Source organism: Prionailurus bengalensis, chromosome D1 (genome assembly GCF_016509475.1).
Source record: "Prionailurus bengalensis isolate Pbe53 chromosome D1, Fcat_Pben_1.1_paternal_pri, whole genome shotgun sequence".
Classification (NCBI taxonomy): Eukaryota; Metazoa; Chordata; class Mammalia; order Carnivora; family Felidae; genus Prionailurus; species Prionailurus bengalensis.
Genome location: NC_057346.1, coordinates 46968431 through 46994911, shown reverse-complemented (window position 1 = coordinate 46994911; position 26481 = coordinate 46968431). Strand labels below are relative to the sequence as shown.

The window sequence follows — 26481 nt, the reverse complement described above, 5'->3', positions numbered from 1 at the left end:
TCAAAGAGCAGAGAGATGTACAAAAGTATAACAATACTCAGCAATAACATACATGTATATATTTATATATAAAATACACACACACACACATATGTGTGTGTGTGTGTGTGTCTACATAAAAATTGTTTAAGTACATAACTCTTCCTCAGTGGAACCATGAATTAATCTTTCAACACTGACAGCAGTAAAACGCTTGCCAGAATGAAATAGTTTTATAAGCTGCAAGAGTTTAGTACCAATAATAAATACTGTGTTATTAATAGTGTTAGTTATTTCAGTATATTTAACACCATGTAAAGTGGCAACATTTAGTCATTTGTGAGAAAGATCCTGCTACTCACTTCCTTGTATGCATTCATTTGTATCTGGTTCCTGATCTGCTTTTTGATCTACTCAGAAGAGCAACATTGAGAATAAATACCATTTTAACAGAAGGATTAAAGAGACAAGAAAGTAAAGCTCAAATGTCAGTTTCACAACAGAGACTGAAGAATACATCTGATGGGTTTTTAGCTTGCTTTCATCTGATCCCCAGAGTAACTCTTCATTAGCCGCTTTAGGGTCTCCTGTTCAACTAAAAATCCAACATCCAGCACAGGAGATGCTTGGCATCTTTCCTCTAATTCACTGAGCCACACATAGCTTGGGAAATGCAAAGAGCACTGCACTAGGAGCAATGAAGCTGAGATTCTAGCTGCCACCTCCCTCCACTGACCAACCAGCTATAGGATCTTAGAAAGGCACCTAATTTCTCTGAGCTTTTCTTATCAGTAAAGGACCATGAAAATCCCCGCCCCGCCTACTTCCATGAAGTTGTTGTAAACATAAAATGAAAAAGACAAAACTATGACATAAAAGTAAGGAATGACCTTTGAGGAGCTCTGATGCTGCATTTTATATGGAAAACTCAGTTAATACACATATTTTTTATTATAGTAAAGGCAATTTAGAAAACACAATTCCAGTATACAAATGTAAACTATACATTTTCATAAATGCTGAGCTATAAAATATAAAGATCAGACTCATTTCCATCCCTTCCCCCCAAAGGCACTATTACCCTATGTATTTTATAACTGAACCCAGTAATAATCCATTGACAAAGTTCAAAATCTTCTGGCTCCTGAATATTCAGAACCAGTTAAATTTTACCTCAGTCTATATTTAGCTATTTAAATTACCCAAGGAGGATCCTGACTCTGGTTCTGGGACTCCTTCCTTTGAAGTTAAAGCTTTACCAGCTATGCCAGAGAGATCCAAATGCTGAGATGTGCGAATCCAATACAGGAATAACTTAACCCAGGAGCCCACCCGATGCTTCCTGCCCTCGCAAGGAGTTTTGCAAGTCAGAGTAGCAAAAATCAGCTCATACCAATAGAAATACAATTTCCTATTTATAGAAACCCTCGCTTGCCAAGGGTCTCTGATGAGATCCTCACAAAGGTATCACCAGCAGAAGCCTTGAGAATACAAATAGTTAGTATTAAATGCACCGAGTCAGAACCATTTTATAATAACTTAGGCACCATTCATCACATAGTGGCAAATGACGTTCTTCTATTTATCCAACAGCTGCGTCCCGGTGACTGCCCAAACCGCCCCAGACAGACATGCAAATACGTAAAGATATTTACCATCTTCAGCACTACGTACTAATTCTTCTGGCAGATTATCTACTTTTGCTTGATCTGTTCAGGAGAAATTAACAAATGGTTAACACGGCTGACCCTTGGCGAGAGAGAACAATGAGACTGTCCCTGGAAGCCCCCGGAGTTGGAAGCAATTAGTCAAGATGCAGTGAGGGGTGCAACCAAGATGTCTTCCCCAAAATACTTTCTCTTTAGATTAGCTACTTGAACCAGTGCCATAGCGGGAGCTCCCATTTCAGCCCCGATGCAGCTTACATCAGCACACTGCTGCACACGGACTCCCAAGGGTTAGTGGGTTAGCTAAGAGCAAGCAATCGGCCAGAGGCAGAAGAAAACACAGGGCTGCAACAGCCTCTCTATTCTTCTGGAAAGGGTAAGATGCTAGCCATGACTAACACCTTCTCAAACCCATGGTCATTAACAAATATTTCTGTGCATGCATCATCATTTGTGTAAGCCTCTGGGAGCCTTGCTTGGGAAGTCAACTGAAGAGATGTAACTGGGGACCAGCTGCTAAGTGGAATCTTGGCAGGCTAGTGTGAGAGTGGGTATCGGTATTTGGAAGGGAGCGTGCAGGAATACCCGTCAGCTGATGGTGATTTTTTTTTTAACCCTACACATTCCTAAGTACTTTAAAGCTGCACCATGGAAATATCCCCATGCTTCACAGGCAAGAGGTTTGTCAAACTGGACAATTGTTGCTGAGTTTTTTGTTTTTGTTTTTGTTTTCAGGACCCATCGCCAACATCAGGAAGAACAATTAGGGCGGTCCAACAAAGGACTGGACTCCCTTTCTGTGGGAGCATTCAGGCGGATGTAGGGGGTTGGCCACCTGTTGAGGAGGCTTTATAGAAAATTCCTGCATGGTGGGGAGGAGTGTAAAATGGGTGACCTTCAAGGTCACTTCTAACCCCGAGATTCTAAGATCTCCAGTGGGGATAGAACTGCCTAAATTGGGAATACTGTCTTCAGAGTCCTGAGAATCTCTGATTTTCAGGAATTATTTAATGGATTTTTCCTTTTCCTTTTTAAATTCAGACTTTTTAGTTTCAATTGCAGGTGCCTAAAGCATATTCTAAACATGAGAATGGTCAACTTTCAATCATATGAGTTTGGCAGTGGTTAACTTTCATTCAATAAATTTTCTCATGACCCTCTGCACTCCCAGGGGTGCATCTTAGTTTAAAAACAATTAAGAACAAACCCCCTAGAAGTCATGATTTCTAAATTCGCTTGTGTGGCTCACAAGTCCCTATAGATATTATCCTTTATGTTAGTACTCAAGAAGTCCTTCACCAATTAAAGGAGCAGTTGGGGGGCGGGGGGAACAGTGTGCCTAAAGAATTGCAGGCCAGATAGTCTTTGGGCTTATAGTTCCAGTATCCAAAAGAAATATGTGAAAAGAAGGAATAAAAGAGGACAGTCCCTGAAGCTAGGGACTCATTCATCTCTATATCATGTAAAATTCATCAGACATCCATCACAGTCACATATAACATGGTCACTTCATAACTACTCTTGGTATTAGTCTGTTAATTCTGAATCACAGTTCTGCTGCAGGACACTAAGCAATTTACTTTACCTCTATGAGCTTCATTTTCCTCATCTCTAAAATGGGAATAACAATTCATCCTCATAGGGTTGCTTATGCCAGTTAAATGAGATAATGCATGTGAAATGCTTAGCCAAGTCTTGGTACACAGTGCTTAGTAAATCTTAGCTATTATTATTAGAACCACTAGCTACCCCAATCTTTTAAAACTCACTGTACTTGAATAAACACTCAAACTTGGATTCTTCAATTCAAGGAAACCTAGTGTCTAGTAACCAAACCTCATGCGCTATTTTAAAAGTTCCAGCCACTCTGCTCACTTTGGAAAGGTTATTCTCATCTGTTAACGCCCCCTTTAGGGGCTTCAGTGCACAACAAGCATGCAGTGAGGCCACAGAAGAGCACATAAGCATTTTTAAGCTCAGACTGGGGCATGAACAGTGGGGCAAATTTTCTCACTTGGTGAATCTGATGAAATGTCTTCTAGACTTTTGGAAGGCATTTTCCTAGTAGCACTCTTTTCCAAAGTTTTCAAGACAGGACTGGGTTCTTCTTCTGAACCTGTTACAAGACAAAATCGATGAACACTGCACAATACAAAAAACACCCAAACTCTTAAAAACCAGTGGAAATTGATATCATAGGTTGAAAGCAGGCATTATGTTATAAGCCTCTATACTTGTATTTACTCTATGAAGCACTTCTCAAAAAAAAAAAAAAAAGAAAAAAGAAAAGAAAAATTTCTCCACTCTCTTGGTATGTCCTTTAAAAACCGTTTCCCTGGTCAAGAAATATTTGCAAGCATAAATCATAAAGAAACAAGATTACCACATAAATAGAAGAGTGATCTCTTAGTCGTCTACACCTCTATTTTAGGCACATGATTTGTTCTGTGCCAGACTTTGAATCTTTCCACTTCACTTCCAGCTTTTGAAGACAACCACAAAGTGGTTTTAGGAGCATTAAAACAATTAGCTGAAAACCATAGAAGGCAGGATTCAGATGTTTAACATCTGTGTATAATCAGGTACACAGATGGGCAAATTCCCCAGATGAAGAATGTACGCTTTTTGGGTTTCATGAGGTAGTAAAGTTTCTAACAAAATGTTGGGAAATGACATGAAATAGTCAACTTTTTATGTAATTAAGTCAATTTAAAGTCGGGGAGGGAGGGGAGATGGCTGTATCATGTACTAATACCTGTATTCATTTTTTAAAAAGGCATGTTAGGACCAAAAGAAAAAAAGAAAAAGGGCATAATCTCAAAATAAGAATAGTCCTTTAAATTAAATACATCTAATGTTATAAAAAAAATATCTCTAGATGGCTCTTAACTTTTTCATTTTGACAGTGAAAACTCCATCATGGATTAGCCCTGGTCTGAATATTGTCATTTATCACTGTTGTATTCTTAGCGCCTAGAACAGTGGCTGACAATAAGCACTTCAAAAATGTTTGCCAGGCACGCCTGGCTGGCTCAGTTGGAGAGCATGTGACTCTTGATATCAGGGTCTTGAGTTCAATTCCCACGTTGGATGTAGAGCCTACTTAAAAACAAAAAAATGTTTGCTAAATCACTGCATGATTTCATTAATGGGCCAATGAATTTGGGAAGCACTTCTCCACACAGTACTTTCCTGAAACGCATCCCAGTTCTCCTCAGTGTTAACAGGCATTCTAGAGCAAATGGACTCTAAGATGAATTAGATATGAGATGCTCTGTGTTCAGATTTAAAGGTTTCTTACTACAGATCTTCTTACAGACTTTAATATGCTAATAACGTGCATAATTTCCCAGCATTTCCAAATGTATTTAATCATGGAAACTTTTTTTTTTTTTTTTTTTGGTAAGGAGTATACTGAGGTATTGGTTAAGAGCTCAGCCACATGTCAAACATGTTAAGTTGCTCACCCAAATTGTGGTGCTACTGTAGCCAGGTTCCTCCCTCTCCCACCCTACCCCCATCTGTTTGTTTTCAAATAAAAATTTAGGTTAGGGGATATAAAATTACAACTGTACTAATTTATACCTCTTATTGGCTTATGAATTTTAAATATCTTCTCTAAGCTCTGGGTGGTTATTTAATATTATTTCATTTTTAGATAGGCTTTTTACTGTCTAATTGGTTATCCTGATATACTATAAACAAAGCTATATACATTAGGCAATAGTCTCCAAAGTAAGTACAAATTTACCCTCTTAGGGTCACTTCACCCTCGTCTTTAATGGGGTACTTTAGTAAAAGTCTACTTCAGCATGTTTAACATACTGACTTATACTCTTACAAATGTCTGGTTTCAGAGACTGGTATATCACTTTCCTTTGCTTACCAACAACCTTTGTTAAAGGGGCTCCAAGTTGATTAATTAGGATTAAAGGGGATACTTTGGTCAGTTTTCAAGAAGAGAAGACTACAGTTACTTGCAAAGGAAACCAAACCTCACAAGTCATCCACCCAGTAAGACTTACTCATTCTCATCGATGCTGAGGGGACTCAAAAATGACAAATTTTTAAAACTACTAGGAGGGTGACTGACACTAGCTGTTGTGCAACTTTGGTTAAAATGTCCCTCCCAAAGAGCATCCTTTATCATTTAATCACTATAATTGGGTAACTTCTCATTCCTATTTGTCTCTGGGTTTCTCTTCTAAAATGCCCATGTTGATCACAATAGCAAACAGAGACAAGCCCCATGTCTTACAGCCTGGCTGAAACCACTACCCCCAAGTCCGCTCAGATGAATGTGGTAATCAGTTAAGATCTTCATCCATTTGGCCAAAGTTGGAGGCAAAGAAATGCAGCAGGCCAGGCAATGCCTTCAGGTGGAACCAGGTGAATTCATCTGACCAAAGTCATACTCTAGAGAAGGGAAAGAGTCTGCAGATAACTGAACACAAGAGGAAAAGAGTGGCAACAAAACACCACAGTACTATGTATCTGATGGAAAGAAAGTTCCAACCTTGCACTTTGTTCCTGGTATTTAGCCCCTACTGTGGTAAAATATCCATCCTTAAAGGGAAATGTCTGTCCATTTGTGGCACTGTCTTGCCACAAATCTTACTAGAGACTTCTGTGTGGATTGCCCATTAAGAATGAAATTCTATTTTATGTCCAGGAGGAAAACTAGCTAGGATGTTTTAGAAGTACTTTCTAAACCCAAAAAGTTCTTTAAAAAATACTTTTAAAACCTAAAAATTCTATTGTGATTAATGAGAATAAAGTCAGATTCTGAAACACTGCCTGTGGGTAAAACTGTCTCTATGTAACTGATTTGATTAAAGAATAAAAAGGAGGCTGGGTGGCTCAGTTGGTTAAGCATCTAACTTTGGCTCAGGTCATGATCTCATGATTTGTGAGTTCAAGCCCTGCACTGGGCTCTGCACTGACAATGCTGAGCCAGCTTGGGATTCTCTCCCTCTCCTTCTCTCTCTCTTTGCATCCCCCTTCTCAAAATAAATAAATAAACTTGAAAAAAAAGAATATAAAAGGAAATGTAGCTTTTCATTAAGAAAGGCTAGGTAGAGCTAAAGTGATATGAAGAATTTAGCACCACTTGGAATGTCAAATTAATCTCAATTGTAAAAACTGTATCATCTTTTACATCAGCATTCCACAAACCAATTCATTAACCAACAGGTTAAAAAAAATCAGAATGCTCACTAGAGGTATTTCTCCAGCTTTCTGCATTGGAACCAATGTTTCCATCTGAAAAATCAGAGTCAGAGAAACCTTCTTTCTCTTCCTTTTTCTCTTCTCTCTTACATGGTGATGCCAGAATCAATTCAACTTTACTTGTTTTTGTAGGGTTTGCTTTGTCTGTCAGGAGAGAAATGGGTTGCCTATTTGTGGACACACTCATTGCTTTAGGAGCCTTTTCAAAGCCAGGTTCCTGAGAAGTCCCTTCTTGAACCCCTGCAACCTGACTTTCACTGTCCCTGTCCTCTGGGGCTATTATAGTTTCAGTGACCCCTATTTTATGTTCTGCAAAGAGCTGTGGGGTTCCAAAGATCTCAACCCCACTGTCAGGACCACAAAGATCTACTGATAAATCAGTCATAGCTTGGTGTCCGCCCAACACTTCATCACACTGGTTGACTTGAGATTTGAGAACATTATTCTTAAGCTTCCTTTCAGAGGCCTCTGAGGCTGTCCAGTAAAAATGGGGCACTGTCTTCAAGAAACTGTCCTGCTCTGACTGTGGACACTCCTTCTCGGGAGTTTCTTCCTTCACTGACAACTGGAGCAGGTAAGAAGGAGTTTCCGATGCTTCTCTAAAAAGTTTCTCAAAACCCATATCAAAAGCACTCTCAGTTATTGATGGCACCTCAGACTTTTTTACTGTTTCTTTGATTTCCTCAGGATGGAATTCAGAAGCAGCTTGCCTGGGCACCTCAGTACTACCTGTTAGCTTTGATGGAGAAAGAATCCCTGTATCACTTTCATTTTTTGAGGAGGGGCTTTCAACTGCTTCCTTCAGTAGTTTTTCTAAGCCAGCACTGAATTCTAGGAACTCTGATTTAGGTTGAATAACTGTTTCCTTCACAATTTCTGCCACTTCCTGGGATAACTTTTTGCCATACTGAGTAACAGTGCAATCAGATGAACAAAGGGTTTGTTCTGATGGAGATACTCGGGCAGCTAAGTAAGATCCAATTTTATGAGTTTTATCAGGAATTATGGTGAAGGGATAAAAATCCTTTCTGTCTGGAATTAAAATGTCCATTATAGCCCACGGTGTAGAATTCTGGGGGCTACCTGCTGCCTCAACTCCTTCAGGAAATTCTGCTTTTACTTCTCTAGGCACTACTCCCCTCCCAACTGGATAGCTCAACCAAGCTTCTCTAAGTAGCTTTTGTAATGTAGCATTTACATACTTCAAGGCAGGGTTAGGTGGAAGAATGACTTTTTCCACAGTGTCTGAAATTTCCCTTTGTGAAGGTAATGCCTTATCCTGGGGAGCGAGATGAGCATCCCTGGAATAAGGCATCTTTTGGGGAGAGTTGGCCACATCCCCAAAAGAATCCTTTCTGTATAGATGAGAAGGTCGACCCAATGAGTGAGAACTTTCTGCAGCCATCTGACACAAATCCTCCGTGTTTAGCTGGCACTCACCACTTTCAGCTTTCTGAAGGAGAGCTGCATTTCCCAAAGTTTCTTCCCCTTTTGGAAAAGGAGCTATTATCTCTTTTTGATAGTCTGATATGTTGTGACTCCATTCTATCCCTTTTTCATAAACTCTACTCTCTTCAGGCTCAGAGTTGATCCTAGTGGTAACAGGTTCTAACATGGTTGGTAAGGGAGAAGGTGAAGTCCCAGTTGCTTCCTTCAGGAGTCTGTCTAGACTAGCAGTCAAAGTGTTCGGTTTGACCTTTGGAGGAGCTACTGTTTTGTCTACATGCTCATTAATGATCTCCTCATGTCCTCTGTCTTCTCCCTCAGTATCAGCAAAATCTGTGTCATGAGGCCATGTTTTATTTCCAGAAATCTCTTGTTCAGGCACTTGTTTTTCATGATCTTTTCCAACAGAAGTTTGCATGGCTGGTGATGAAGCTTCTGAAAGTAACTTCTGTAAGTTGTCATTAAAAGTGTCTTTGTAGTCTTTAGACAAAACACTTGTTTTTACTATTGATTCTTGTATCTCTTGGTCTGAGTAATCCTTTTCTTCCTTGAACACTGGTGTAACAAACCATTCCATATTCTTTTTCACATTTTCCTTTGATGACTCATTTCCTGGCAACTGATGAGCAGACTTTCTGGATGGTCTCAATGGAAATGTGGTTTCATCTGGTAACACCTGGAGTGTGCACTTTGAATTTAATTTCTCAATTTCCTCTCTTGCTGGTAATTTTTTTTTACCTGGAAGTGTCCCTATTTCATGGATATTTTTTCCTGATGATTTAATGTCACTGAGTTCTTTGTATTTCTGGCTATTAAAAGGCACCAAAGGTTTTTGGCTTACTATGGTAGTATTCTTCTCAACATTGTCTTGACTATTTGTATTGGCTCCTAAGTCCCAAAACTTTCTCAAATTCTCAAATTGAGAGTGATTATAGACCTGTTCCATATTGGGTTCATCCATTCTTTCTTTTAGGGACATAACTTTAAAGTTGGGATTTGATTCACCAATTAGGGATCTGTCTTTCTCCAAAGGAGTATATATTCCATTCGCAACATTTGAAGGATATTGCCATGATGGTAAAGTAAGATCCCTTTTATAATGCCAGCTCTCAGCCTCTGGCAACATTTTTATAGACTCATTTATCCTATTCTGAAAAGGAGACATTTCACCTGATTGGTCAACTGAAGGATAATTTTTGGATGGACCTGGTTTCTGAGGCCTGGTCTCTTTAGATTTATTCGAGGAATAAAAGCTGGAGAGATGGGCTATGTGGCCATTGTCATCTAGGACCACTTGTTTGCTAATGACTTGATTATATTCAGTCTGGCCTGTAGATAAATTGTCCATGGACTTCACAGGCTGATATGCTTTAGCAGAAGGTCGCCCTTGACTGCATGATGATGTGGGTTCTTTATGAGTTAATTTAGCAGCAGCTTTCTCACCTTCCCAAAAAGATATTCTGTCACTTACTCTTTTGTATTTCTCTCTTTGTACTTGGTTCTTGGGAACCTCAACAGCATCCTGTAATTGGACTTCAGGCTTCTTCCAAGATTTGTCTTTGGCAATCCCATGTGGTGACTCAATATACTCTGGCTCTAAGGAAGCTTTCAGGATGTATGTATCTTCTTCTTTGCTCTTTTTCTCTGTCTTCATGTTGTCTTTCAAACTTGGTTCTTTGACAAGTGTTGAAGAGTCAAAATTCACTTCTGAGTTTCCTCTACTTTTTTCAAAACTCTGAAGCTCAGGCTCTTCTTCACCTAAGGTGCCAATAGCCTTAATGTTGCATGGAACTTGGTCTTCTGCATCAGGTCCTGTGACAGCACTGTAGGAATAGTTACTGGTTGGGGGGAGTACCTGATTTCCTTCTCCTATGTTTTTCGAACCTTGGCTATAGTCCATAGTTTTACTGCCTTGATTTGGGTCATAGATTTCACATGATTGCAATATGCCTAGACCTTCCTTGCCTTGTTGGAACAAATTAATAGGTTTGGGTTTGATATTCACATTATTATTTTGGCAATTTCCAGAAGGTAGCATATTTCCCTTTTCCTGGAATGTCAAATCAGATTCCATAGGCGTCAGTTTAACTTTGGCAGATAATAGAGCCTTTGAACCACTTTCTTTTACACTGGTGTCATCTGTCACCAAGGTAGTAGCAACCTGTGATTCTGAGTCTATTTCTTCTTTGGGCTCTATTCCTTGGGGATGTTGGAGAGATGACTTATTGTCTTCTGAATGACAACTTCGATTAAACCAGTCTAGGACTTTAGATATGGAATCATCAGTTGTCTTCCTTATCTCAGTGGCAAATGGATCAGAGTGTGAGGACGTCATTGCTTTTAGGGCCTTGAGAAGAGGGGGCTTACCTTGCTGATGGTCTCTAGAACTGTGACCTGGCACCTGAGATGGCTCAGGCTCAACACAAGACAGTCCATCTGCAACACAGAAATGCTTTTCTAAATAAGAAAAGAGAATGCTTAAAGAATTATTATTCAATCACTCACATTATCTTTTGAAGAGGCACTTTGTATTTACACTTTCCATACCACTAGCTGTTTATATCCGCACTTTTCAGGGGCTATAATATAAACAATCTTAATTAAGATATTCTATTAGAGTTGCTCTATGACAGTAAAGGAAGGTAAATGTAGACCTCTGAAATATGGGATATAGACCCAATTGAGAAATTCCTCTGAAGTCTCTGATTTATACTGAAAATTCATATGGGGGCACCTGGCTGGCTTGGTCGGTGGAGCATGTGACTCTTGATCTTGTGGGGTTATGAGTTCAAGCCCCATGTCAGGGGTAGAGCTAAATTAAAACAAAGTAAAAATTCATGTGAATTTAGTATTCTGATCTATGTTACATTAAAATTTTTTTCAACATTTATTTTTGAGAGAGAGAGAGAGAGCACAACAAAGCATGAGAAGAAGGGCAGAGAGAGAAGGAGACACAGAACTCGAAGCAGGCTCCAGGCTCCAAGCTGTCAGCCCAGAGCCCAATGCAGGGCTTGAACCCACTAACCATGAGATCATGACCTGAGTCGAAGTTGGACGTTTAACCAACTGAGCCACCCAGGTGCCCCTATGTTACATTTTAAATATTTTCTTCTACTCTCAAATCTATGCATAAAACTGACACTCTAAGAAGATACAACATGTTGATTTTGTGACTCCACCAATCCACTGGCATACTCATAAACATCAGAGGGGGCTTATACCCACATTTGAGGAACATAGACCAGAAGATTCAGGAGTTGGGAAAACAACTTTCTGGAGCTTCCGCCAGAGTATAAGAATGTTACAATGAAGATATTTGCATTCCTGAGCCTTACTCCTGCTACATTAAAGCAGAATCTCTGAAGAGGGGCCCAGGAATCTTTACTAACAGTTATCCCACTGATTGTTCTACATACTGGAGTTTGAGGACCATGATCTCAAGAGGCTCCTCTGTTATCTTCCATTTCCCTGATATAGTTTGTGAGTTTAGTAGTTTCTATGAGCCAAATAAACTAAACTGAAGACTGATGGAGAATGTGATCTCAACTTGTTCCCTGATGTTGGCTGACCAATGGCTAGGAAGCTAGAGAAGGATATTTAAGTTTATGCTAAGCTATCAAGAAAGCAGAGAGAATCCTGTCTGAGCCTTAATTATTGGGCATACGGTACACTTAGATAAGGGAGCTCAGGCATTTCTCCCTTTTAGTTAAGACTTGGATGTTTCAGGAGCACCTGGGTAGCTCAGCTGGTTAAGCATCTGACTCCATCTCAGGTCAGCTCATGATCTCATGGTTTGTGGGATTGAGCCCGGTGCAGAGCCCTGCCTCTGGCTCTGCTCTGATAGCATAAAGCCTGCTTGGGATTCTCTCTCTCCCATTCTTTCTGTCCCTCCCCTGCTCATGCATGCACATGCTGGCTTGCTCTCTCTCTCAAAATAAATAAACATTAAAAAAAAAAGACTCCAGTGTTTCAGCATTTCTCCCTCTTCCTTACAAATGCTAAGCTATGCAATACATGTTCCTAAAAATTACATCAGCAGAATTTTTATGAAATCAGCTACATTTCAAATGCACTAGAGGACATCTCAATTAATAAAATTTTATCTTTAATTTTAATCATCAACTCTGGCTAAGCATGAAAACAACTAAGTGTTACACAATAATTGGCACATGGTTGATATTGGTTTCCATAACTACCCATTGTACTATTGAATATATGTCAATAATTGTGAAGTTCTTTTGAGAAATCTTTAAGAATTCTGTGTTAGTTTGTTTAACAGAAGACTATTTAATGATGGAGAAATGCTTATAATATGCTATAAGGAAAAAAAGAAATCTGGCAGTATAAACATAATTTAAAATTATAGTCATGCTTGAAAATTTTTGAAAGGCTCTACAATTAAATGTTAGCAATACTGTGGCTAATGCTGGCTGATGACATCACAGATAATATTTGTTTCATTCTGTGTGCACTTCTTTTCAAATGTTTTACAACAAAACTATATTACTTTTATTTTTTATTAAAAAAAATTTTTTTAATGTTTATATATTTTTGAGACAGAGAATGAGAGAGACAGAGCATAAGAGGCAGAGGGGCAGAGAGAAAGGGAGACACAGAATCCTATGTAGGCTCCAGGCTCTGAGATGTCAGTGCAGAGCCTGACATAGGGCTTAACCCCACGAACTGTGAGATTATGACCTGAGCCGAAGTCATATGCTTAACTGACACAGCCACCCAGGAGCCCCAAAAGTATATTAGTTTTAAAATAAGAACAGTTATTTTAAATATTTGATGCCAGGTAATGTTTAATTTCCTCTGAGGAGTTCTTTTGTATTTTCCAGGTAGTAATGAATGTGATATTGACTGTCCTGAAGCTCAGAGCTAAAGTTAAACCCTTACAATTCACATACTTTGCATTTATCATTTTTGGGAGCCTGTTTTATTTTTACGCTTCATTATTTACTTGTATATATTTTTTTGGTAAGCAAGGTATTAATAAGTAAGTAGAACTTTGTATATAAGCTATAAGGCCAGGAGGCCCATCAATCAAAACAGGTGTAACTGATGATGCCTTCCTCCCAAAATTCCTGGTCAGCTGGGATTTAAAAATCAGAAAACACAAATAGTTAATACATAATTGTAGTTTGTGGGAAAGCAGGTGCAGTTTGAAAAACAGGAAAGGTTTACCAATTTTTTTCTGTGGATTATAGTAAATGAAAATATTATTTTTTTTAATTTTTTTTTCAACGTTTTTATTTATTTTTGGGACAGAGAGAGACAGAGCATGAACGGGGGAGGGGCAGAGACAGAGGGAGACACAGAATCGGAAACAGGCTCCAGGCTCCGAGCCATCAGCCCAGAGCCTGACGCGGGGCTCGAACTCACGGACCGCGAGATCGTGACCTGGCTGAAGTCGGACGCTTAACCGACTGCGCCACTCAGGCGCCCCAAAATGAAAATATTATTAAAGAATTTTTTCATCTTTTGAATATTTAAGTAAACACCATACAATTATTTGCCAGTGTTTATGAAACTTTAGTAATTTTCTTTAACATGAGGTGTTTTTATTGAAGAATCACCTGCTAATTTTTAATTAAAAAATATTCCTTTGTGTTCAAATAACTAAAATGTCTGGGGCGCAGGGGGGTGATTGAAAGTGCTCTGCTCTTTAAGAAGAGGATTGATCTGAACAAGTATAAAACTGTAGGGCTGAGCAAAAGTGACTCAGAGTTAACTTAGTACTGACTAATAAGGAAGGAGGAGAGCAAGTGCATCAGACACGTGGCTGCTGCTATTGTAAATTTTCTGGACTACAAAGACATCATCATAGGGCTGGATGAAGAATTACTGAAGATGGGAAAGAGTGTACAACATGATTTTTTCCATTGTTCCTGTTTTATAAAACATAAGAATTATGAAGTAATCACATGGGTCTGGGAAAACAGTGTCTCATCTCCTGAGAGGTGTAAGATTTTCAAGAGAGGGCTAGTTTATCTAGATAGCAGGAAAAAGCAGTATTCCCTTCACCTCTCTGCTCACAGCAGCTTAAGGAGAAAGTTCCTTCTGAGCTTTTAACATCTAAGAACACATGGCTGGTGGCCCCAGGCAAGCCAAGGTCTGAGGCTTTTCATAGTAAGTACTAGAACTCTAAGTTCCCATCCTTCAGAGCTAACAAAGTGAAGGTTCTTCTGAGGTTAAAAATAAAGTCTGGGGCTCCTGGGTGGTTCAGTCAGTTAAGCGTCTGACTCAGGATTTCAACTCACGTCATGATCCCAGGGTCTTGGCATTGAGCCCCACATCAGGCTCTGCATTGAGTACGGAACCTGGTTAAGATTTTCTCTCTTTCTGCTCCTTCCCTGTTCTCTCTCTTTCAAAAAAAATATCAAAGTTTGATTAAAGGTAATTGATAAAATAACTGAATAATATATCCTGTACAAAGATATTAGCATATATTTAATTCTTACTCTATACACACACCTTGATTTAACTCAAAACATTATAATTTGTTTAGTTAAATTATTGGTAGCTAACAATTTTTAGTGAAAAGCATAATGGGCCAGAAAGTGTGTGTGTGTGTGTTTTTCATGTTTGTTTATTTTTGAGAGAGAGAGAGAGCAAGCAAGCATGAGGAGAGAGGGGCAGAGACAGAGAGAGACAGAGGATCCGAAGAGGGACCCATGCTGACAGCAGAGAGCACAATGTGGGGCTCGAACTCACCATGAGATCATGACCTGAGCTGAAGTCCAATGCTTAACTGAGTCACCCAGGTGTGCCTGGTTTTAGTTTGAGTTATCCCTTTATTTACTGGTGGTTATACTACCTCCAAACCCATTAGAAGGTAGTATAATCATTCCCCAGTGGCACCTGCCTGAATTGTAGCTGAAATGTCTAAGAGGCAAAATGGGGCTTCTAAAGGGCTGGGTTTGGTCATTCCAAACCCATTGGGTTGGTTTTTATAGCCTGGTAGTAACAACTCTTACCAGCAGGGCTTTTGGACAATTCTGATTTAAGCCTTGACAATTCTGATGGTTTGGCTTTGTGTTCATTGATGGTAGGTGAATTCTCAATGGACTCTGGTCTTGTAGTTAAAACTTGTGAGGGAGAACGGTGCCCATTAATTGGAAAAGAACCAGAAGTCATTGGCTGACATGTTTCATTTTTTGATGCACTTGGGCTTGAGGCTGATTGATGTAAAGGCAAAGGCTTTCTGTACTGGGGAGGTTTAGGGTCATTCCAAAACTCATCTACGTCCACTTTATCTTCTGCTCCATTCTTCAATCTGTCAGATTCTAAAACACTAAATTCTCCTATGTCCCGGCCATGGCTTAGCCCAGGGCTCTGTGGGAGTTCATCCTTCACTGCAGAGAATCTCACATGTTTTAATGGCTCCAGGGAGTTTGAAGAGTCGTCATCTTCCAAGGAATGCTCCTTCTCAGAAATTCTCTCATGGATGGTTAGGCCAGGTGACACAATTTTGCTTTTGGGTTCAAAGTTCTGAAGAAAACGAACCGTTTCAGAGTCTGTGCTGCTAGAACTGGAGTTGCGCTTCAGGATCCCTCTCGGAGCCCCCCTTGCACCCAGGGAGTCTGTCCTTTGTCTAGGAAAAGGCTGGTTATCATCTTGCTTTAACTCATGTGATTTGTGGAGCATTTTCCTGGCTTTGGGGATTGGAGCTTTGATCTGAGATCCATTCTCAGGGCCTGGAAATGTCTGCTTTGGTTTCTCTAAATTTTGGCTTGAAATATCTGGGATCGACAATTCTTCTTTTGACTCTGACAATTCACCTGAAAATTAAAACATGTTAGGTGATATACCAAATGGAGAATAACCCTAATTTAAAACACCTATCACTAATTTAATGTACATTTAGCAAAAAGAGTAAAATAAAATATTAAAGATAACAAAGTATTCGTCTAAGTGCAGACCTAATTAGAAAGCATTAAAAAATTCATTCATGAACTTCACTGAACTGTACATTTAAGATTACTGTGCTTTACATCCATACTTTGAGGTATTTTTATACTCAGTAAAAAAGTTTTTAGAAAAAATTTTTAAAATTCCTTAAGGAGGCTAAGGAAAAACACAGAAGTCACTTAAAAAATTCACATATGTTGGGGCGCCTGGGTGGTTCAGTTAGTTGAGTGTCCGACTTCGGCTCAGGTCAGGATCTCGTGCTTTGTGAGTTCAGGCCCCACACTGGGCTCTGTGCTGACAAAGCCTGGAGCCTGCTTCGGATTCTGTGTCTCCCTCTCTGTCTCTACCCATCCCTTGTTCGCACCCTGTCTCTCACTCTCAAAAATAAATCAACGTTAAAAAAAAATTTTTTTTTTAATTCACGTATGGAAACTAGAAAAAGGAACTCAATGTTTTAAAAAGAAAATCTCAATTTTTTTTACAAAAGAAAATCTCTAAAACAAAAATTAGTTTTTTCCAAAAAGTTAAAAAAAAAATGGGTAGCATGTTCCAGTGCCTTTTTTTCTGTAAAATATTTTACGTAATATAATGTGTATCCAATGGAGGGGGGAAGTACACTAATATTAAAACAGGATAATTGATACTCCAACTCCACTATTTAATGTTAATTTTCTACCCCTTGTCCAATTTTTAATGCCTGAGGGCTCTTCTTATAGTTGCTTTTGAAGAGACTGAATTGTCTAGTATTTCTTCTTAATGGTATGGAAGAACGGTAAAATTCTGTAAGAGGCAGACTTAAATCAATTAAGCCACAAACCTGATCAAATGCCTCCTGAGGGACTAGGCTGATAATTACAGATTAGAGGATCATAACATTGTCAAGTGGCCTTTTTTCCTTAAAGCAAAAACTCTTTTCATTACACAAAGAATGTCCTCACATGGTACACAGCCAATATGTGCTGTTAAATGAATGAATGAACGCCTCTGGTCAAAAAATTCCCCAGTTCACTGAGGGGGAACCTAAGGCCTGGAGGTCAAACAACAAGTGTGAGCTCCAAGACTGGAATGCGTGAACTTCCAGTTTCTAAAATTTCTGCTTCCTTCCCTCAGGCAGGAAACCAATGGGCACAGTAGAATAAGAAAATCATCAGGACTTTTCACTTTCTCTTGAAAGTTCTTTTAGTTAAAGGAACTCTGAGAATTTCCCTTGGTCCACAGATAACAAAGATACAAATATCTAGTCCATAAAAATAATATTTACCTTCTTTTGAAGTCTGAAAGAAACCAGCCTTTCCATTTTTTGACGGCTCACTTTTGGTTTGTTGAGATAAGTGATCTTCTGGAAACTTGGAGCTATTAAATGGGTTCTTCCTTTGCTGGGGAAAAATATTGTTTATTAAACTCATTTTAAACGTCATAGCAGCAACTCAGTGTTAACAAATGCTTATTAGTTCCAAAACTTGATAGTTTCGTCCAGTAAACTCTGTCTGGCATGTTTGAAAAATTACTGTCCTGGTTAATGTGGCTGACACAGAATTACCAAATATGCCAGACCAGAATTAAACTGTATAAAATATACTCAATCCCAGAGTCCTACAAAGTTAGACCAGAACCAGGCATTCAAATCTAAACCTCACATTTTACAAAGGTGAGAAAACTTGGGCCTAGTCTAGGTTAGGGTAAAGCTGAGACTGATCAGGGCAGATTCCCCCAATGCTCTTTCTACATAAAAGACTCTCACTGTGCTAGATTAAAGCTGAACTAAATACAATTGTAACTGACCTTTCCTATAAAGATTTAAAAGACACTTATCAAGGTATTTGGAGTGCTTCATAATCACTATTATGATCATCAATTCCAATGACAGAAAGGGGAACAGTAAATAGAATTTTTTTATTAATATAAGACTGAATATGCTTATTGTCTTGGCCTTCATAAATTGGCAATACCCTCCCATAAGCAGAACTCTAACAGAGATTCAGGAAGCTATGAATAGGAACTTGGACTGATATGGAACTAACAAGCTACTTTCCGTATGCTTAAAAGCAGCAATCCCCAACGGGATTTTTTTTATTCTCTAGGGCAAGAAATCGGGGTCTTCAGCAATGTAGAAACATGGTATTCACCAACTTTTTCACCACAAGAGTGACTTCTTACATAAAATAGTAAAAATTATCTATATTTGGTACAAAAAAGGACTACAAAATCCTCTTTATATCATGGTACTTTGATACAACGAGAAAAATGGCATTCCTGCCAAAAATGAGACTTTTGGAGTCTGAGCTCAATCTACCTTAGCCGGAGACACAGCTGACTTCCTTGTGTTTTCCTGGGACATATCAATCACGGTGGAAGCTGGATTTACCACGCTAGAACTGCAAAAGAAATAATAATTCAGAGAATAAACCCTCACCCTTTGAGGAAGCATAAATCATGCCTCTGAAGCTGAAAGCTATTAAGGCAGGACAGGAGAGGAAGTTTGTAAAACCAAACTGCCGGGAAGGGAGAGAGAGTTGGGGCCTAGAGATCATTAAGCAGCAAAGTGAAGGCGGAGGCAGAGCAGACACGAAAGACAGGCATGAGACAAGCAAAACCATCAGAAGCCTTGAGATTTTTATCATGGTACCAGGCACACAGGAGGTTCACAATGTAAATTTGTAGAGATGAACCCATCTCAAAGTCAGAAGCTAAGGTCAGGTGCAGATGACAGGGAGCAACTTATCTCAAGGCGAGGGGATGTCATTGCTGAAAATAAAGCCCCAAAGAGTTTCAGGGCTTGGTTTCACAGAATGGCAGTGGTCACTCTAACTCAGGCAGGAAATAACTGAAGGAAAAACTCCGGTGAGACCAGTGACTTGACAGCCGATCTAAGAGATGCTGTGCAGGGAGGCCGGTACATTCAGGCAACTTGGTGAGGGCTCTCAACCTAACTCTCCTAACTCAGGCTGGGCAGTGAGTTCTTATTCAAATACAAAAGGGGTAAGGGCAAGCACAGCAGCCAAAAGATGGTGGCAGGTAGAAGCCTGGGGCTGGCTCAGAAGAGTGAAGAAGATTCTCTACCCAAGGGACAGGACAGCCCCAGGGTGAGAGCACAGTGAGAGTAAATGGAGAAAAGGGAGTTTAGCAGGGTTCCCTCCTGAACAACCACTCCCATGGCTATTAAGGAAGAAAGGAAAAAGAGAGTCAGAGTGGCCCCGGACAGACGGGAAGAAAACCATCTGTTCAGACTTCCTGCTCCAGTGGCCTTGCCTCAGGCATAAAAGGTGAAGTCACTACTGGCTGAAACCACTGTGCCCAGGTGGACTCCACCTGTCCTCTTAGTGACATCACAGACTCAAGAACTTGGAAAATACCTAGGAAGGCACCGGCTTTTCACCATGTAGCAAAGGAACTGGATGTTGGGGAAAGAGAGCAATTTTCCCCAAAGCCACAGAGCCCCGCCCAAGAATATGGTTACTCAAAACATGGGCTACTTGTTCCCACAGCTTCATTTCCTTTCTTTCCCTCTGCACTTCAATTGTTATTTTTTGCACAGACTTAGTCCCAGGAAAAGGATGAACTTTTGAGGAAGCCATTCTTCCTTTTGTTACTCTCTTCATTGTTCCAGAGAGGAATTGCGGCAGTTGAGGCAGATGTATATAAAATACATCTTGATTACATGGATGTGACAAAGAGGGGAAAAGGATGGGGAAGGGAAGGGCAAGGAACAAGAATGGGAATTTATAATGGAGTTAGAATTAAGGCTCATAGAAAAACACATTGCAGGAGGCTATTCTTACAACAGTGGGCACAAATTTCAATCAAGGTATCTATCAGCCAATGTGAAAACAAGTACCTGGTCACTGAGAGAACTCACGGTGTCCATACAATAAAAATAGCCAATAGCTCAGGACTAGAAAGCACTATCTCTTGACTGTCATTTTAAGAAGCCCATGAATGACACAAGGAACCTTACAACAGAGGCTAGGCTCAGTTTCTTAGAATGTTTTGTATCATCTCCTTATAAATAAAGCAGTCGTATAATCAGAGGACCTCAACCAAATGCTACTGACTCCATGGATCACCCATTTTGTCCTGCCATCTTCTTCCCTCCTCTCCCACTCACCAAGACTGAAGGATAAGCAGTCTCAACTCTCTCCCCTCTCTGCTCCCCGGAAACCCAGTTCCTGTGCTTCATAGGCCCCAGTTCCGAGTGCCCATATTTTACATCATAAAACCAGACATGAAACTAGTCTCTCTCTTTCTAAACTCTATCAACCAATGTATGTCAGGTCCACTATGAAGTACCTCTTTGACCGTCTTTATAAACCCCCTGCAATGCCTTGTACAGCACCTGATACACAACTTGTGAAAAACTGAAAAATGAAGATCACTGAGCCAGTGCCAGGCAGCAGATAGGTATCCATGATTTTTTTCTTAAAAAACCCATGTTACTTGCTAAACAACAACAAGGCACATCATTTAAGTTTAAAATAAATGCCTTTGTTTCTATTAGTTCAGAAAACAAAAGAGGAAGAAATGACACATTCAGAGCACATGGTCAGACACTAAAGTACAGAGATACAGTATCACTGGGCCACTGTGTGTGTTGGGAGAGGGAAAATGACAAGGGGGTGGGACACGTGGTTAGGGACTGGGTTAGTCTGCTTAGAAAAAATGAAAACAACAGTCTTGTGCCTCAAAGTCTGTAAAAATACAGCTACTTCTCAGATTAAGCTCTGGCTTTACTTCTCTCAAGGAATACAGCAATGTTTTGCATTCCTGCCTTTTATTTGGCAATCACCTTATCCTCAGCTGATTTTTGCAACAACCCTTTGAGGTATGTATGCTTCTCCTCATTTAACTCATGAGAAAAACTAAGGCTTGGGAGGTTAAATAACCTTGATGTCACAAAATTAATAAATGAAGACCTGGGGATTTGAGCCAGGTGTGTCTGACCCTGACCCAACAGACAATCACACGAATAATGGCGAAGCTACACTGCCTCTGATTTCTCACATTAATAAAGTGGTGGTTTATAGCAAGAAGACTGAAGTCCAGGTGATCCTTCTTTCCCAGTGACTGTCACATCTGTCACTTCCTTTCTACCTTTACAGTCACATCCTTTATTTCTATCAACTTTATTAGCCTCACATCTGACCTCCTGATTCTAAAGTTCCACGAATCCATTCAGCATTCCGCCACTAAGCTGGGATGATCTCAAACACAATTTTGATCATGTCACTCTTTTGCTCGTCCTCCTTCCCTGACTCCCCAAGGTCTCTTGGAATGAAGTCTGTTTGAACTTGTCAGGAAGGAACTGGAGATGCTCCGCCATGTACCCAATATACTTTCCCACTCTTTCCTTCTATTGCCCCTTCATGCCAAAGAGTTCCATCTACTCATCATCCCCAAAACTCACTTGACTGTTGTCTCCACTTGGTCTATCCTCCCCGCCCTGCCCTCATGTGTTTGCTCCGCTCTCTGCCCAAATCCTTGCTGTCATCTCCAAGCCCAGTCCAAATCTCACCACCTTGTGATACTGCTCCTGTATCAGCCCAGCTGGAAGTGGGTCTCCTTGTCTCAAATCCTTATATCACATTTCAGTGGTACTTTGGATTCAAAATTTGCTCTCTGCCTGGCACTATTTGTTATCACATGATCAGATATTCACACACACGGATGCATTATTTTTCCTAAGAGAATATAGACTCTTTATAGCCAGATACTGTGTCTTTGTTTCTTGGAATCCCTCCCCAAGGCAGTAGACTGTGTCCTGCATATAAAAGATACTCAATACATTCCACAGGACTAGATTTTTAAACTGTAGCAAGCCAAATTCCACACCCTGTGCTTGTAATTCTTCCCTCAGGCACCCTTCAAAAACTACCTGCAATGCCAGAAGGAACACTTAGACAAAATGTGTTTACTTTGTTAAAAGAATTATTAAAGTATTAGATTATGATATTGACATTAGGGTTAAAAGTATCTGCATTTTAATACAAGTCTTGGAAGACTTAACTACAAAGACTAATAAGGTATCATACTGTTGCAGGGATGCTGGGGAAAGAGGTGCAGCTTTAAATCATACCACGTGGCCAGCTGGACACTCAACCTGTTTCTGTATCTAGCCATAAAGTGCTCCCAAGCACATAAAGTGACTTTTAAGAGTTTCTGAACCTTAACTGGCCTTTCCCTCTAAAAAAGTTAAAAATAACAGCAGACATCTTACACTAGTTCTTTGCAGCTTAAATATTAACAGTGTCGAATCAGAAACAAATTCTGCGAGTGATTTTTTTCACATGTTGTTGCTGTTGTTCACCTCTCTCCCCCTTTGGGTGGCAAGTTTCTTGGAAGCTAATGCTGGGTCTCGTCCCAAGTGCCCAACACTGTGCCAGCACATGTTACATTCAGTGAAGCTCAAACACATGGGTAAACAAATGAAGAAATGGCTCAGGGATAAAGTAAGGGAAGTAAATTAGAAAATATGCTACACCAAGCCTTTCAAGTCAGCATTTTTTTTTAAGTAAAACATTACTTGTCTGATGCCACCATATTTCATGCTACAGAATTCTCTAACATGAATATTCTCAGCCAAGTGTAAGACACTCTGATGTCACAGTGAAACTATTTCTACCACAGGTGATTTGGGCAAATCCAAGATCCTATACGATTAAGAAAGATTGCTTTAAAGTGCTCAGTATAAGTGATTCTGGGGGGCAGGCCTCTAAGAAATGAAATGGTCACATCACTGCATATGCAACATATCCAAGGACAAAAGATCAAATGCATTGTCCTTAGAATGGCATCTCTACCTTGCTTTTGCGAGAAAGCTAGGTGCTTCACATTGAGCTTATTATTGGGGTAGGGGTTGAGGTAAGTGGCTAATTCTTCTGGGAGATTGAAACAGGGAGAGGAAGGAGGAGAAAGAGAGGGAGAGACTAAGAGATTGAGACACAAACAAAAGCCTTCCAGGGAAAAGAACATTAGTAGAAACAATAACATTATTTCAGAATTAAAGACATGGTTTTAATTTCTTGGTCCGCATTCAACAGAGGATAAGACAGAGATCGGTGGCAAAAGTATCACTGAAGCATAGGAAGTGAAGCTTAAAGATTAGCATTTTTGTTCATTATGATGACTCACAAGTAATCAGTGCTTTAACTCTACCAAAACCAAAGTGAGGTGAGGACGTACAGCTTCTCTTGTAAGAAAACTCATTGTTTTCTCACCACTTCCTAGGGAAGTGCAGAAGCCATGGAAAGAAATACCACAGGGAAACCTTCACCTTGTTCTCCCTGAACTCATTTTGGAGATATTCTCTAGGGATTTTTTTGATTAACAGACATTACAAACCTCTGCAGCAGCCAAGCTCCCTCCTACCTCCATGCCTTCTGGTACTCTACTTTGAATGCCCCCTCTTATAGTTGTCCAAATGTGAGAATACCCCTCACATTCTCGTCCATCTTTTATAATCACCAGAGCTCATGGTGATAATGCTGAGCTGAGAGATTCTCAGTAACGCAAAGCAATGAAGTCTGTAGGCTATCGATCATGTTCTTCATTTGTAGCTTAACTTTTCCCTTTCTCCTCTTTTCTACTCTATCCCTGAGTTCCAAACTACTTCATTCAATCATTCTTTCATTCACTCATTTGTTCATTCGTTAACCCCTCATTCACCATTATTCTTTACCTCATAATTCATTACCTTATCAACTGTTTTCATCCAAGTGGTCAGTCTCTCACTCTCCGTCTATTCTCCATTCATTCATTCCTTCCTTCATTCATTCCACAAGACACTCTTTGGGCACTGTTGTATGTGTTAGGAATAGTGCAGTGAACCAAACAAAATATAGCAATAAACCAAAAGGCCTTTTCCTCATGCATTTGGAGGGCGGGGAAGGACAATACATACACACAAAAGTAAATATGTAACCCAATGTCAGGTAGTGGTAAGTGTGCAGAAAATAAGAGAAAAGTGCTGGCATTCATACATTCCCCAGATACTTATCACTACATGTTAGGTGCTTGGTACATGGTGGTGAATAATATCCATGTCCTCAACGCTGAGAAAGAAATGCAGTGAAGCTCAGCCCTGGGAAAAATCTGGATTTTTAAAAGTTCCTTGGGCAGTTCTGACATACAACTCACAGTTGAGAATATCTCATCAAGTAACCCACATATCTTTTATAGATTATTAGATGTCCCTGTGTCATACAAACACCTGAAATTTCTTCTAATTTCATCTCTAAAATTGTCATACGTTTCCTCTTTTCTCCACTCCCTTGATTAGGTTCTTACCATCTCTCACCTAAACTTCTGTTACAGTGTTCTAATGGAATTGCCTAACCCCATCTTCCACAGTTATCAGAATGATCACTCTAAAAAGCAAACTTGATCAAAATGTCATTTGATGGCTCCTCGTGACTTAAAGGAAAAGTCCAGCCTTTTGGCCAACATGCAAGGCTCTTCACAATCTTGCTCTGGTCTCTTTCTGCAGCATAACTGCCCATCACTCACAGACCACATCTACTAGACCATTTTCAGGTCTCCAACATGCCAGGCCCTCATGTCATTCTCTGTGCCTATATTGTCATTCTCCCCATGTCTACCTAACATAATCCTTCTCATCTTTCAAGAACTGACTTACATATAACTCTCTCTAGAAGCTTCCCTGACAATCCCTCACATTCACCCTGGACACGGGGCTACTCCTCTGTGCTCCCATAGCTTTTAATTACACTTATCATTTGACATCACAATTTATGGTTATACATGACAGCCCCTTTTGCAAACAATAAGTTCCCTAAGGACAGGGACCATATGTTGTTCATCTCTGAATTCCTAGCTACTATCTTGCATACAATAAATATGGAATAATTACTGACTAAATAAATGACTGAATGAAGAATAAATTAGAAACCCTATAAAATGATTTATTCTACTGGGTGGTAGCAAGACATTGAATCAGTGTTTCCAATCAACTACATACAGTGATATTTAAACATTTTATTTCTAATAAATATCCTGAAAGTAAACCGAGCCAATAAATGGATTAACTGTTCCATCCTAACCATTCATACCCGTTTCTCTTTCCTATTTTTGTACACATTTCACTGTCTTTCTTCTGGCCTTTCTGAACTCTTCTGCCTGTGGTTTAGGCTGGCCCATAGTACCCCCTGCTGATTTTGCTCCAGCAAAAGCAGTAACTGACCTCTGACGGAGGACATCTATTACCAGGGCTTATTTGTATATAGTCAGAGTATACTACCACCTCTTTGATATGATGCCAGGGCACTGAGATGCCCACTGCCACTAACACAGTCCTCTCTGCACCTAACAGTTTGCTTCCCTTGGTTGAAGGCTCTGATCCCCATCAGTCTGCATTCTGAAGGTAATTCTTTAATCTTTAGAAACCATTAGGAACTGGAAGTCTTCCCAGCAGAAAGTCTATACAGGGTGGGAGACAGACACATGACAGACCTCTGAATCCTTTCATTGAAATGCCCTCATCTGTACTGCACACCACATGATAAGAGCTACTTGGGCTGTGTGTTGGGATGCCACAAACACGCTCAGGCTCTTATTTCAATAAGGTGACCATTCAGAAAAGGCAAGAAGCTGAAATTTTCCATCCGTGCAGGGTTATTAAAAAGTCAATATTCCTTAGAGTGGAATGCATGCTAGATTCCTTCAAAGGAGAAAGGAGAGGCCATCGGGCAACTGAGGGATGTGGGATGGGGAAGGACATGAGAAGAGGAACCAGAAGGGGAAAAGAAATGAGAAGCTTGGAATGCACTTGAGAAACTAGCGTTTTCTTTAGTGTATTGGGCTGGTCCTGTGAGAGGCCACAGTGTTAATATAAGCTATCACAGAGACCAATCTTCAGACAGGCAGTCTTAAAGGAAGAGATTAGAGAGAGAAACTACAGGGCCAGTCCACTTGCAGCCTCCTTCAGACCAAAGCAGCACCAAAATGGGGACATCTAAGACTATCAGTGTTGCCCGGAGCACCCAACCTTGTTTCACAGAACATGTCATCCCAAGTAACAAAGGAAGGTCTTCTCACCCCAAAACAGGTCTACCTCTATAGTCAAGACATCTTATACCTCATTTATGGGCAGGGTCCTGACCCCCATGGGAAGAGCTTCTCACATCTTTATTTGTATACTCCCCACCTTGGTTCAGCCATGCCTTGTGGATTATTTGGGGATAGGGAGGACATGATGTGCTATCAAGGTGTGGTTCATGAACCAGTGCCAATCTGA

General features: G+C 40.0%; 1 protein-coding gene across 9 annotated transcripts in view; it reads right to left on the bottom strand.

Annotated features, from left to right (window-relative positions):
* SYTL2 (synaptotagmin like 2) overlaps positions 1-26481 on the bottom strand; it is a 118173-nt gene that overhangs the window by 22639 nt on the left and 69053 nt on the right. For 2 of the 9 annotated variants that reach the window (XM_043580040.1, XM_043580042.1), the window contains exons 5-11: positions 18529-18610; positions 17497-17611; positions 15302-16105; positions 8316-10757; positions 3661-3762; positions 1635-1688; positions 342-389 (exon numbers count right to left, since the gene is read on the bottom strand). In XM_043580040.1, the coding sequence (XP_043435975.1) occupies positions 342-389; positions 1635-1688; positions 3661-3762; positions 8316-10757; positions 15302-16105; positions 17497-17611; positions 18529-18610 (3647 nt within the window). Of the gene's footprint in view, positions 1-341; positions 390-1634; positions 1689-1904; positions 2843-3660; positions 3763-8315; positions 10758-15301; positions 16106-17496; positions 17612-18528; positions 18611-26481 lie in introns of those variants that run through there. The other 7 variants (XM_043580045.1, XM_043580043.1, XM_043580046.1 and 4 more) reach the window with 5 other exon arrangements.